Here is a 14,602-nt window from a genome sequence, read left to right as displayed (position 1 = left end):
GGACCTCATTCGCCCTTCTGGTGTAGGGAGGTCAGGAGGACGCCAGGAGGGGCGTCATTAGGGTAGTTGTGCCCATGTCGGGTATTCCGGCCCGAATCGCCAGTCTGTCCCTCGGCCCCTGAGATTTGTGCCGGCGGTTAAGCGGGTCCCCGCGGGGTGGGTTGGCCCAGGCCGGGCGGACGGGCGCGGTGGGGTGGGTGTGCGGGTGTCTGTGACGGAGTATCTGTTTTAATTCGCTCTCCCCCCCGCCCCCCCCCCGCAGCCTCGGTCCTGGCCATGGGACCTCCATACTTCCACCTGTGCCCCGCCTCCCGCGCCCGGGCCCTGGCGAGGCTGCTCCTGCCGCTGCTCGTGACGCAACTGTGGGGTGAGGCGGGGGACAGGGCTTGGCGGGAGGTCCCAGGGAGAGTGTGCTCTCCTCACCAACCCCCGCGCACCGCTCCTCCTCTGGGGACCCCAGCACCCACCCGCCGATCCAGAGGAGGCTCGCCCCTAAGTCAGCCCCACCCCTCGCCGAGCTTCGCTCCAGGGGGCCCCCCCCACCCCCAGTTTGGATCCCTACTCCTTTCCCCTCTTGGCCTCCTTTCCCGGCCCCTTACTAACCCCGGCCCCTCTCTCAGTCCCATTCTGTCCCCGCCCCTTCTTCGTCCGCCCATTTCTCCCCGGGCTTGCCTTACCGCTTTGGCCCTCGCCCCTCTCTCCGCCCGCTGCTCTATTCCCGCCCCTGCTCCTCAAGCTCCGCCGCGATCTGCCCTCGCCCCCTGGTGGCCCCGTCGCGTTCCATTCGCGCTCTGCTCCGAGAGCGGCGCTCTGTCCCTCCAGTCTCACCCAGTTCGCTCTCCTCACTCCAGTCCGCTCTATTCCTGCCTCCTTTCTCTTTCCCGCCGTTCTTCCCCTCCCACTTCCATTCGGTTCCTGCAGGACCCCCAATTTCCAACCCCCCGGCTTCTCTGGTTCTGGCTGCGGAGCCCCCCCAGCTCCGGCCCTAAACCCAGCCCTTGTCCTGCCTGCTCTGATCTCCACCCCTTTTCTTTCTCCAGCCGCGGAGGCGGTGCTGCTCCCCAGAAACGACACGGGCTTGGACCTTGTGGCCTCAGGCGCTCCATGCGCACGCGGTTCGCAGCCCTGGCAGGTCTCCCTCTTCAATGGCCTCTCATTCCACTGCGCGGGCGTCCTGGTGGACAAGAGTTGGGTGCTCACAGCCGCGCACTGCGGGAACAGCAAGTAGGGGGAGCCCCTCGGGGCAGCCGTGAGGGGCTGTGGAGGCAGGCCCGGGGGAGAGGGCGGAAAGGGCTGGGGCACACTTGAATCCATGTGGGAGTCAGTTCTGGAGGGCTTCCTGTAGGAGAGGGCGGGGTGTGTGTGTGTGTGTGTGTGTGTGTGTGTGTGTGTGTGTGTGTGTGTGTGTGTGTGTGTGTGTGTGTGTGTGTGTGTGTGTGTGTGTGTGTGTGTGTGTGTGTGTGTGTGTGTGTGTGTGTGTGTGTGTGTGTGTGTGTGTGTGTGTGTGTGTGTGTGTCCGCCAGGGGGCGGTGTGGTCCTTCTAAGCGCCTGGGCCCGTCCACGACTCCTGTCTTGCTGATATTGGGTTCCATTGAAGTGTAGATAGTTGTATGCAACAGAAGTCAGGGTTTGACTAAGGAAATTGTTCACCTCATGAGTCCGCCCTGAGGGAGGAAGGAAGAGGTGGGCTTACCCAGGTGGACCCTTGCCTCAATTCTTGCAGAACTCAGAGACCCAAACACCTGATCATTCTTCCCCATGTCCCAAGAACTCAGATCCCCAGCTCCCTTCTCCCACACCACCTCCTCCCTCAGACCCAGGAGTCCAGGCTCCTACCCTGCTACCAGTACCCTCCTTCCCAGGGACTCAGAGTCTGGTCGCAGTCCCTAAGGAGGCTTTGCCCCCATATATCTCTTCCCTTCCTAGTCCTCTGTGGGCTCGCATCGGGGACGACCACCTGCTCCTCCTCCAGGGTGAGCAGCTCCGCCGGACCACTCGCCACGTTACCCACCCCAAGTACCGCCAGGGCTCAGGCCCCATCCTGCCTAGGCGGACAGACGAGCATGACCTCATGCTGCTGAAGCTGGCCAGGCCTGCTGTGCTGGGGCCTCGCATCCAGACCCTGCGCCTGCCCTACCACTGTGCCCAGCCTGGAGATCAGTGCCAGGTTGCTGGCTGGGGCACCACGGCTACCCGAAGAGGCAAGAGCTGGGGGCCCTGAGGCCTGTATCCTGGGGAATACTTTGAGGGCCAGGACTTTGGGTCTGAGGGAGGAGGGGGCTGGGGGTGTGGACTCCTGGGTCCTGGAGGATTAGGGGCTGGTCACGGGTTTACCTACTGTTTTCTCCCATCAGTGAAGTACAACAGGGGCCTGAGTTGCTCCAGGGTCACTGTCCTGAGCCCTAAAGACTGCGAGGTCTTCTACCCTGGTGTCGTCACCAGCAACATGATATGTGCGGGACTGGACCAGGGTCAGGACCCCTGCCAGGTAAGGACTGGCCAGGATGGGTCTCGGACTCATGGGAGCCAGGATGGGGAAGTTATGAGAAATCAGAAGGCCCTGTCCCTGTCCCCAGCCCCAGCCCAGTGCCATCCCCGTGTCCGACACTATTCTGTCTCTACCCCATCTTCATCCCCGTATGTGACTCTCCACCTGTTCGTGCCCGGCCCTACCCACTTACCACCGCATCCTCAACAGCATTCCCAGCTTCAGGCCGGTCCTAAACCCCGACCCCATCCCTACTCTCCATCCGTCTTCATCCCCTCACCTGCCACAAGCTACAACGCCAGGGCCATCACATTCCCATTCTCGTCCCCACCCCCCCGTCCGATGTCCACAGCCCCCAGGCCAGTCCCACCCAACCCAAGCTCATACTTAATTCCAACGCCACCCCAAGCTCATCTTTACCCAAACGTAACTCCAGCCCTGCCCAAACCTCTTCGCCATCACTATCCCAGACCCCCAAGTGGGTCCATGTATTTATTTGATCTCTCCTCCTCCCACCCCCAGAGTGACTCTGGTGGCCCTCTGGTCTGTGATGAGACCCTGCAGGGCATCCTTTCATGGGGCGTTTACCCCTGCGGCTCTGCTCAGCATCCAGCTGTCTACACCCAGATCTGCAAATACAGCTCCTGGATAGAGAAAACCATACGCTCCAACTGATCCAGAGGTCCTGCCACTCCACCAGCTGCCCTCTTGCTCCTTCCTCCGCAGTGCAGGGGCTGAACGCTACCCCTGCCCCTTTCGAACCTCCGCCGCCCATCTACACCTCCTAACATCTCTCCTCTTCCCTTACTCCCCCTGCCTACCACTGCTCTGGCACACTTTGAAGCCGAAGTGCTATAAGTGGTGGCAAAGTTTAATTCAAGAGAAGCAAGGAAGCTGTGTCCGAGAGAAGCTGTCATTCACTCAACCTGCCTCCCTCTGCTACTTCCTTCTGTGTGACCTCGGGCAAGCTAAGTACCCTCTCTGGGCCTCTATTTCCTCATCTGGAAAATGGGGACAATGAAGTGTCTACCTCACAGATGCATGGTGAAGAGACGATCATATAATACGATTGCATAGGTTGCTATGGTAATTATCAGTAAAGCATTAACGCAGGGGCTGGTGAGCCCTGACTAAATGTTACCTGTTGTCATGATCTGTGAACAGGTCCTGGTTAAAATAAATGTATGTGACTCCATGTTCTGGGGAGAAAAGCACAGGAGTAGCCCCCAATCCCAAGCCCCCTCGCCCCATCCTCTGCATCCCCATCCCTCAGGGCTGATGGGAGAATCACATTGCCCTCCCTTCCTTTCAAGTTCCATGAAGCACCCCTTAACCACTTCCTTCCTCCCTCCCACTGTTCCCCACGTCTTGGTCCACCCAACACCAGTTCCTCCTGTCCCAGCAGGAGCTGGGCCACCTCTGAGTCATCTGGTCCCTTCTCTGCCCTGCTGGGGCCACTGGAACCCAAGCCACCTCACCCCAGATCCACCTCAGCCTCTAAGACGAGAGGAAACCGCCCCACCTTAGTTGCTAGGTTCGTGTAAAGAAGTCCTCTGAGATTTAGGGGAAATTTTTTGTTTAGATCCCTCTCCATCCCCTCACCAACCACAAGCTCCAGTCCCAGCTCCACTGTATCTCCATTCTCTTCTGATCCAACCCCATAAGCCCCAGTCCACCACCATCCCCCACCTTATCCAAAATTGGCTTGGAAATTTCATCCTGAAAATTTGGAAGGAGAAGCGTTCTTTTTCCTCTCCCTGAAAGTGTCTCCATGCAAATATTCCTGCACTGGGGGGTATACTACACAGAATCCAGGCAGAGCTGATGGATGTTTGGGTGCCTCCATTTAGCCTAGACTCTGGAGACTTAACATCAGCTGAACATACGCACAACAGAAGTGTTCCATTTTTTACTGCTCTTGTTTCCCCTTTCAAACGCCAATTTACTGAGCACCTCTTATATGGCAGGCTTGATGCTGGGCACGAAACCACAAGGTCCTTGCCCTCATAGAGCCCACAGAAGACTGGCACACAGTCTCCAGCTCCCTTCCTCTGCCCCATTAACACACCCAGGAAACGCCAATCAGACATATCAGCTGACTTTGTCATGCAAGACTCAGAAGCAAAGGAGGTAGGAACTCGATTCATTTTTAAAGGCACATCGCCTGTTCCTTTAGTCATCATGCTACACGTGTTTACTGAGTTGTGTCCTACTCTAGGTCCTGGAGATGAATCAGCCCGAGCTCTACCCTCAAGGAGCTGCTAGTCAGGTCAGGGAGACAGGCAAGACTTCCATTCTTGTCATTCAGGTTTCTACTCAAAGGTCACCTCCTCAGAGAGGCCTTCCAGGATTGCCCTGGCTAAAGGGGTCCCCTGCCCTCACCAGGACAACAATCCATTGCTTGGTTTATTTCTTTTGCAGCACTTGTTAGAGATGAAATGACCTCATTTATTTGTTTACTGCATAATGGTCTGTCCCCTCTCTCTCCTGACTCAGTCCATGAAAGCAGGGACTCTGATTTATTCACTGTGATTTTCTTTTTTTTTTTTTTAAGATTTTATTTATTTATTTGACAGAGAGAGACGCAGCGAGAGAGGGAACACAAGCAGGGGGAGTGGGAGAGGGAGAAGCAGGCTTCCCGCGGAGCTGGGAGCCCGATGCGCGGCTCGATCCCAGGACCCTGGGATCATGACCTGAGCCGAAGGCAGACGCTCAACGACTGAGCCACCCAGGGGCCCCTCACTGTGATTTTCTTAAGCACCTGGTACAGTGCCTGGCACACAGAAGCCACTCAATACATCATTGGATTAACAACACAAATTGATCAGTGCTGCATCAGAAGGAGGCACAGGGTGCCCTAAGGAGAGGCCATGGACTCTTTCTGAAGGAGTCAGGGAAGTCATCTCAGATCAGGGGACATTTGCATGGGGTTTAAGAGATAAGCAGGAATGTACTGGGTAGAGAAAGAAATGTATTTCTGTCACTTTGTGACCTTGAGAAAATTACTGGAATGCTCCCTCGACCTCAGTTTTCCCCTCTGTGGAATAAAGATTGAATAGACTCTTGTGAGAATTAAATGAGATGGTATATATATGAAATGCTTACCTGCCAGGCACAGAGTACGGTCAATAAAGGTAGCTATCAAGGGGCGCCTGGGTGGCTCAGTCAGTTGGGCGCCTGACTCTTGGTTTCAGCTCAGGTCTTGATCTCAGAGTCCTGAGTTTGAGCCCTGCATTGGGCTCCATGCTGGATGTGGAGTCTACTTAAAAAAAAAAAAAGTAAAAAAAAAAATTTTTTTTAAAGGTAGCTACGGAGGTTATCAGAAGCCGTTAGTATGGCATTTCGCACATAGTGTGTCTCTTCAGTCTCAGTCTTTGGTCTTCCATCCCTGTCTGGAGAGAGAGTAAAGCACCCTACAACCATGAGTAATGTGTATTAAAATGGGGGCAGTGCAGGGCTTTATAGGAGATGGGTAGACTTACTATGTATCTTACTACATTGGTTAAATGCCTACCATGTGCCAAACACTGTTGTAAGTGCTTCATATGGGTTAACTCACTCGATCAACCCCCAACCTGGATTATTATTACTTCTTAATACATGGGCCAACTGAGAGAGGTTCACTGACTTGCCCAAGGTCACACACCTAATAATTGCCAGCATTGAGATGTGGACCCAGGTCGTCCAGTTCCAGAGTCCATGCTCTAAACCACTATACCCAGTGACACATTCAAGGGGAGCCCAGACCCAGAGTGATAATCAGGCTTACAGCAACGGAAAGTGGAGAAGTCTGTGAGTGTCCAGGGGAGGAAAAGATGTATTCTTCCTTGAGAAATCAGAGAAGACTTCCTGGAGGAGGGGGCATTTAGTTTGAATCTCGAAGGATGAGTAGGAGTTTACCAGGAAAAGAATATGGAGAAAGACATTCACTCATTTAATTAACATCTCCTTGAGGCCTCCTGAGAGCTCAGCCCTGAATGGGTGATCCTGGGGACACAGAGATGAATCAGATCTGGGCTTGGCCCTGCAGCGGCTGCCCACCTGATGAGGAGGAAGGAGGGGGAGAGAGGCGGGTAGGATGGGCTGATGGGAAGGACAATGGAGGGGAGGAGATGAAAAAACAGGGCAATGTTCTCAGGACTTGGCCCAGATCTGGTGGTATTAAGAGAAAAGGAAAGTGCTTAGTTCCAGGCAGGTTGGGCACGTGGGTCTTGGGTGGTAGGGTTATGAAGAAGGGGGTAGGGTAGTTTATGACAAGAGTGAGTTAATCCAGTTAGGCCCACATTTCCTCAACCTTCTAGGAGAGGCCTTTGTCCTTGCAAGATGGGGCCCAAATGCCCAGGGCAGGGAGGGCTTTTAGGGGGTACACATGTGTGTGGCTTCTTGTGGTCTCTGCCTTGCTCAGTCTGTCTCTCCCTTTCTCTCCTTCCCTCACCCTGGATCCTTCTGTATCTCTGTCCCTCTCTTTTTTTTAAATTTTCTTTCTCTTTCCCTGCGTTGCCCCATCCAGGCTGCCTTCTTCCTACTGAGTCTCTGTTCTTTCTCCCAACCCTCACCTGCTTTCTGGGGTGGGGTGGAGATGAGGTGGTCCTCCTGCATATCCCTCCAGCCTGCCCGGGACACTGGCCCCAGCTCCCCACAGCTTCATTCAAGATAAACTCACTTCCACTTCAGGACCCAGCCTTAGGGATCATCTTTCTCTCCCTCTTCCTCCTCCAGAACACAGAATATCCTGTCTCCAAGTCCTGCATCCTGAGATTATGGGAATGAGGGTTCCCCTCTCTGGAGATCCCAGGGGGACTCCATACCCCAGAGCTCCTCCCCCATTCAGCCCAGCCCTGGCTCAGCAGGCCACCAGCTCATCCAGCTCAGGAGGGGGGGGGTCCCCCTGCATTGCCTCCATTTCCAAGGCCCCCAATCAAGGCCCAAGGGCTTCCCCCTCCCCCTGGGACATTTCCCAACCCAGATTAATCACAGGGGCGGCCCCAGAGAGGAGGAAGGAGATGGCATGGCTTACCTTCAAGAAGCACGGCAGCCTGAATGCATGCTCAAGACCCAGGCACCCCGAGGTCATGAGGCTGGGATTCGTCTGTGCTCTGCTTTGTCTCCTGGCAGGTGAGGCTCCACCTGTCCATCTGCTGCCCCTCCACGGTCCTGGGAGCCCCACCAGCCAGCTTGCCCTTGACCTCCCTGGCTTCCGCTCCTTCATGCTAGGCATCTAGCATGTCTCCCTCAGCCCTCCCACAGTGCTTGTCATTGACCCCTCTGCCTCCACCCCACCCCAGGGCATGGCTGGGCAGACACCAGAGCCATCGGGGCCGAGGAATGCCGCCCCAACTCGCAGCCCTGGCAGGCTGGGCTCTTCTACCTCACCCACCTCTTCTGCGGGGCTTCCCTCATCAGTGACCGCTGGCTGCTCACAGCTGCCCACTGCCAGAAGCCGTGAGTGACCTGGGCGCCACTGGGGTGGGGGGAGAGCTGGAGGTAAGTGAGGGAGTCAAGAGGACTTCAGTAGAGGAGGGAGGGAGCTGTGGTTGGAAGGATTTAGCTTTCATTTCTGTTCCCCAAAGCTCAACTCTTAGAATTAGAGTTGACCCTCCAAATTCTAGAGTCCCAAATAATCTAATTATTAGGGTCTAAAATTCAAAACTGTTAGAAACCTGGACTCAGACCCAGAAAAATCCAGTCATGGACTCCTAAAATCTCAGATCCATGAGATTCTACATTAGTTTCTGTGAATTCTAGGATTGAGACTCAGACTGGTAGAATCTTAGGAGCCTAGAGCAGCCCTGCCCTGTGTATATAACTCCAGCCACATAGTTAAGTTTAAATTTTCTTTTTTTTTAAAGAATTTTATTTATTTAATTGGGAGAGAGAGAGTGTGTATGAGTGGGGGGAGGGGCAGAGGGAGAAGCAGACTCCCCGCTGAGCAAGGAGCCTGTTGTGGGACTCGATCCCAGGACACTGGGATCATGACCTGAGCTGAAGGCAGACACTTAACCAAGTGAGCCACCCAGGCACCCCAAGTTTAAATTTTCTAGTAGACATATTACAATAGTAAAAAAGAAAGGATTAACATTGGTTTTAATGATAGATTTAATTTGACACACTCAAACCATTATTTTATTTTATTTTTATTATTATTTTTAAAATCTAAATTCAATTAGCCAACATATAGTACATTAGTTTTTTTTTATGTAGTGTTCAATGATTCATTAGTTGCGTATATCACCCAGTGCTTATGAGATCACGTGCCCTCCTTAATGCCCATCACCTAGTTACCCCATCCCCCCACCCCCTCCTTTCCGCAACTCTGTTTGTTTCCCCGGAGTCAAGAGTCTCTCATGGTCAAACCATTATTTTAATGTGCAATCCATTTTTAAATAGTTATGAATGATATAGTTTAGGTTTTTTTTAATACTACACTTTTGAAATCAGATGCGCATTTTACACATATGACATGTCTCAATTTGGATAGTCACATTTCAAGTGCTCAATAGTTGTATGGGATCGCACAACCCTAAAATCTTAGGTACAGTATTCTAGCTAGGTTCGTTGAAAAATAGAAGCTCATGGTCCTAGAATCTTTGATTCACAGTATTCTAGAATACTGTGACTTGCAGATTCTAGAATCTTGAATCAGTAGAATTCTAGATGTCTAGAATCTGGTGAGTTAAACATTTTAGAAGGCTATCATTCCAGATTCTTAAAATCCCCAAAGTTTTAATTGAGAGAATTCTAGAGTCTTAAACTATTTGAACCCTAGATTCTTAAATTTCTAAAATCATAGAATTACAGAATTCTAGGAATGTCTGTGTGGCTCAGTTGGTTGAGTGTCTGCCTTTGGCTCAGCTCATGATCCCTGGGTCCTGGGATTGAGTCTCGTGTCAGTCTCCTTGCTCGGCAGGGAGCCTGCTTCTCCCTCTGCCTGCCGCTCCCCCCTGCTTGTGCTCTCCCTCCCTCTCTCTAACTCTCTGACAAACAAATAAATGAATAAAATCTTTTAAAAATATATAAAGGGCGCCTGGGCGGCTCAGTTGGTTAAGCGACTGCCTTCGGCTCAGGTCATGATCCTGGAGTCCCGGGATCGAGTCCCGCATCGGGCTCCCTGCTCAGCGGGGAGTCTGCTTCTCCCTCTGACCCTCCCACCTCTCATGTGCTCTCTCTCTCTCTCATTCTCTCTCTTAAATAAATAAATCAATAAAATCTTTAAACAATATATATATATAAAAGAATTATAGAATTTTAGGTTGATGAAATCCATTTTATAGTCCCAGAATACTAGAATTCTAGGGTCTTTAAATCCTTGATTTCATCCAGATAATTTAAAACCCCAGACTTTTGACCTAGAGAAATCTAGAATGTTAGAATATTGGATTCATAACAATCTAGAACATAGAATTCTAGAATCGTGGATTCCTAGGGTGTGAGAAGATTCTGGAATTCTAATGGAATCTTAGAATCTACCTGATGCAGAAATCCAGAATTTCTATATTACCTCTGGAAAGGGGTGGCCCATCTTCTTCTGATATTCTTCCCTCCAGGAATGAAGCACGGGGGCTGAATGAAGTACAGAATGCTGTCTGGGAATTTCCCATCATGCATTGCTCCATGATAGGGCCTCTTTCAGCTCAGGTCTGTACTTAAGGCTAGGAGAAGAATGTTCAGATTTCAGCTCCAAAGACTAAGGAGAGAGGCAGAGATATGGAGGTAGAAAAGATTCAGGCTTGAGGACTAGTTGGGGGAGATTGGTTTCCCAGACACGGAGCCCAGGCAATGAGGTGGCAGAGATAGAGATAATGTCTCATACTCATTAAACCCTGAATTCTCAGTCATAAGCCTGGTTCCTAAGGTCAGAGGTCAGAGGCCGAGGAATGGACATGTACATCCCCAGAGAGTCCCCAGCTGTCCAGGGCAGGGGACCCAGAGCAGAACAAGTGGACTGAGAGTTTGAGGTCAGGCCTCAGGAAGACATGCACTGAAGGTGAGGGTATATGGCTGACAGGAAAAGCCTAAGGCCATGGCTGACCCCCAACTTGGGGATTTTCCATTTCCCATCCCCCTCCATGCACACACACACACACACACAACACACAACACACACACACAGAGCCACTCCCCACAGAGGCCACCAGACCTGTGGGGGCAGGAGGTGGGGATGTTGTTCTGTGATAGGTGGAGCCCCCATGTGCCTACACAGTTCCAGGGGGCCCAGGCCACCATGAAGGCTCCAGGTGGGGCAGGAAGGTGACTTACTTGGTATGGGACTAGGAAGGGGTGTGAGCTTTTGGGGGGGAGCTACAAAGGTAGAGGCAGACAAAGAGATGGAGTGAGAAGCTGGGGCCCAGAGAGGGTGTGGGCCTTGCTTAAAATCCCACAGCACTCTGGGTCACACAGAAATGATGGGGGCCCAGAGAGAGTGTGTGGCTTGTGGAGCACATATCACCCTGGTGGACACCCAGCTTGACCTCTGAGGCCTGTCCCAACAGGTATCTGTGGGTCCGCCTTGGGGAGCACCACCTCTGGCAATGGGAGGGCCCAGAGCAACTGTTCCGGGCCACAGACTTCTTCCCCCACCCTGGGTTCAACAAGGACCTCAAGGCTCATGACCACAGTGATGACATCATGCTGATCCGTCTGCCCAGGAAGGCATACCTGGGACCTGCTGTGCAGCCCCTCAATCTCAGCCAGACCTGTGTCTCCCCAGGCACCCAGTGCCTCATCTCAGGCTGGGGGGCCGTGTCCAGTCCTAAGGGTATATAGCCTTGCCCGCAACTCAATTCCTTGTGTCTCATGCTGAGGGTCTGAATTCCCCCTATTTCTCTGTCTCTGCCTTTTCATCTCTTGATAGATAGACAGATAAGGAAAAAATCTAAGATGCTGTAAATTACAAGATGTATCATTATTTACAACCACTAAGAACAGGGGGAACAAAGTTCCCGTGAATGCTTGCATGACATCATTTGCTGGAAAACACGCCCTGATTTCAGAGATGTTTAAATATGAAAATATATACTTCATGGGATTGAAATGAGGCCTAGGTCTCTCAGAGTCACAGATCAGCCACCCATTAGCCACATTTAGCCTCCCACATCAGTCTTGGTTTTCAAAATGCCTTGAAAAAATAGTCTGAGCTTGAGAGATTTTTACATAAAAGCCAAATTTCTGCGTTTGCTGGGAAAATCCAAAAAGCTGGCCACGCGGGACCCACATTCCCCAAATAGTGACCATTGGGCAGAATCTGCCTTCAGATCAGATGCGGGTTTTCTGGGCCTCTACAGTGCCTCCTACTGGTTGTTGTTTCTGCATAGTCCACTCCTCCCACTTCTGTTTGCCTGTCAAGCCCATCTGAATCTGCGCCCCTGGATTATATACGTGGACATATGCATATCTACATCCATATCTATATTCTACACGCTGTGTCTCCCTGTCTGGGTCTAGTATCTCTTATGTCTTTGTCTCTGTCAATGACCGTAAATGTTTCCTCCCTTTCTCACTGCCTTCTCCCTTGGCATCTCTGGGCCTGTTTTTTTCTTTTTCTTCATTGCTTCCTCTGAGAATCTCTTTCCCCTTAAGAGGTCTATCTCCTGCCATGGTCTCTATTTTTCTCTGTGTGTCATGTATGTATCTCTTCTTGGCTCTTGGCTCCCTGCATCTTTCTGTTTCTCTGTCTCTCCCTCTTTGGCCCTCTCCCTCTCCTCAAACATCTGTTTCTCTTTCACATTATGATTCTGTCACTGTCTCTTGTTTCTATCTTTGAGAGTCTTCTGCTGTGGTTCTGTGGGTCCTCCTTAGGGAAGGGTCTGGGTGGAGGGGCTGCTGAATGTGATAGGCACAGCTGCTGATCCTCTATGGGTGGATCTCTTTTGCCAACAGTGCAGTACCCACTCACGCTACAGTGCGCCAACATCAGCATCCTGGATCACAAACTGTGCCATCGGGCATATCCAGGCCACATCTCAGACAGTATGCTCTGTGCCGGCCTCTGGGAGGGGGGCCGGGGCTCCTGCCAGGTGAGACCTACTCTGGGGAGGAGGGGAACGGATATCCTGCGGGATTCCTGGGTCCTAGGGAATTAGGGAGCTGGGGGCCCCAGAATTCCTGGATGAAAGCAAGGAGGGATCCCGGACACTTGGGTCCTGGGAGAGGATGGGACCAAGGCCAGAATTCCTGGATGTAAAGGGGACTGGAGGTCCCGACTCCAGAACCTAAAAGGGGAGAGGACTGGGAGTACAGACTTTAAGTCCTGGGGGAAGAGGGAACTAGAATCCCAGGGTGCTAAGTGCAGGGATGAGGTGAGGGCTATGAGCTCTTATTCCTGGGTTTGAGGGAGGAGGGACTGGCTGCCTGGACGCCAGGGTGTCGTGAGAAGAGGAAACTGGGGGCTTCCTGAGAGGAAGTGGCCAGTGTAATATGAATACACCTGCTTAACAGTTTCTTTGCTCTTCTGCCGCGCACAGGGTGACTCTGGGGGCCCCCTGGTTTGCGAAGGGACCCTGGCGGGTGTGGTGTCTGGGGGTGCCGAGCCCTGCTCCAGACCCCGGCGCCCTGCCGTGTACACCAGCGTGTGCCACTACGTGGACTGGATCCGAAAGACCATGGAGGACAACTGAGCCCTCATGCCTTGGGCGACCAAGAGAGGAGGGTGGGCGGAGGGTAGAGGGGAACTGCAGGGCTCCGGCCTCAGAGATCTCGGCGCGTGGCCTCAGCGGCCCCGAGACACCTTCTGGATCTTCAGGCTCCGCGCCCTCAGGGCCCGCCCCATCGGAAAGCAGCGGGGAGACACCTCCGCCCCCGTAGCCCCGTCTCCGTGATGTCACCAGAACGGGCATCACTCCCGTGGAACAGCTTCATCCGTGGCTCGGCTCCAGAAGCACCTCCAGCCGACAGCTCCTGCCCTCGGAACTCTGCCCAATGAGAATTCCCCTCCGGGCCCCACCCCTTGTAACCCCGCCTCCTCCGTGGGAGAGCCCGCCCCCGTGACATCAGGGGCGCTGTAGCTTCCCCTACCAGCCACCGGTGCAGGGTCGGGCTCCGCCCCTCGTGCCCGAGCCCCTGGGCGTTTGAATCCTGGCGGACACCCGACTGAGAGAAGTTGGGGGAGGGTCTCAATTCATTCAGATTCAATGGATGGTTTTACAATAAACGCGCGGAGCCGCGCCGTCCGTCTGCCTGCGTTGTGGGATGAAGGAAGGGCCAAGTGTGGGCGGCGGTGGGCAGACAGAGAACCGCCACCGTACAGCAATTCCCCCTTAATCCCCTAGTAGGACCTACCTAAAGTCTGTCTCCATCAGCCCTATTGCAGCAAGGCCGCTGGGCTCTGCTTGGGCTGGTACCGTCGCCGCCAGGGGAAGGGGAAACCAGGTCACGGTGCCTCCCAAACCTGCCTTCCCAGATCCCGGGCCTCTCCGGGGCAGCGGGCGGGGCCCGATCCGCCCTCAGAAGACTCATCTTTCTTCCATTTCCAGTTAGTGGCAGCAGCCCCCTTCTCCCACAAGAACCCAGGCTCCAAGTCGCTCCTAAAAAGACTTAAGAATTCAGCCCTTAACCCCCTTCTCCCTCAGACTAAAACTTCAGGCCAGTCCCCCCACCCCCGACCCAAAAATTCGGGTCCCCGTGCCCCTCCACCGTCAGACTCAGGAGTCCAGAACCCCATTCCTTCCCCTCCCAGGTCCAGGAGTCCAGACACAACCTCCCTTCCCTCAATTCAGGGGTCTGGGCCCCCAGTTCCTATTCCCTCAGACCTACAGTCTGGAATCCCAGCCCCCTCCTCCAGACCCAGAGTTCAGGCCCCCAGCCCCCTCCTCTCTCAGACCCAGGATTCCGGGCTCCAGCTCCCTCCTCCCTCAGACTCGGGAGTTCAGACCCCCAATCCCTATCTTCCCTGGACCCTGAGTCCAGGTCCCCAGCCCCCTCCCTCGGAGCCAGTTGTCCAGGTGTCTGGCCCCAGAAGTCACAGCACTGACGTCCTTCTCTTCCAAGCCTGAGGAGTTCCAGATCCTAGCCCCCCCCCCCGCCCCGTTTCCCTTTCAGCCCCTCAGCCCCTCCTCACTCATACACAGTGTTCCAGTTCCCTGATGCTCCGTGGGCTCCAGAACGGGAGGAGGCGGAGCG

General features: G+C 53.6%; 2 protein-coding genes across 2 annotated transcripts; both read left to right on the top strand.

The window, feature by feature from the left end:
* Window positions 1–276: 276 nt before the first annotated feature.
* Window positions 277–3,163, top strand: KLK10 (kallikrein related peptidase 10). Its single transcript, XM_028091546.2, has 5 exons — window positions 277–367; window positions 1,041–1,224; window positions 1,927–2,201; window positions 2,355–2,488; window positions 3,011–3,163. Exons 1-5 carry the CDS (start codon window positions 277–279, stop codon window positions 3,161–3,163), a joined length of 837 nt encoding a protein of 278 aa, XP_027947347.1.
* A 4,397-nt stretch (window positions 3,164–7,560) lies between these two features.
* On the top strand, window positions 7,561–13,101 carry KLK9 (kallikrein related peptidase 9). Its single transcript, XM_028091558.1, has 5 exons — window positions 7,561–7,603; window positions 7,774–7,930; window positions 10,978–11,243; window positions 12,365–12,501; window positions 12,949–13,101. The coding sequence occupies exons 1-5, from the start codon at window positions 7,561–7,563 to the stop codon at window positions 13,099–13,101; spliced, it is 756 nt and encodes a 251-aa protein (XP_027947359.1).
* The last annotated feature ends 1,501 nt before the right edge of the window (window positions 13,102–14,602 follow it).

Source organism: Eumetopias jubatus, unplaced genomic scaffold (genome assembly GCF_037043125.1).
Source record: "Eumetopias jubatus isolate StellerSeaLion01/CBP00866 unplaced genomic scaffold, mEumJub1_p1.0 scaffold_10, whole genome shotgun sequence".
NCBI classification, from domain to species: Eukaryota; Metazoa; Chordata; class Mammalia; order Carnivora; family Otariidae; genus Eumetopias; species Eumetopias jubatus.
The sequence above is the reverse complement of the archived record's forward strand: the minus strand, read 5'-3'. Positions and strand labels throughout refer to the sequence as shown.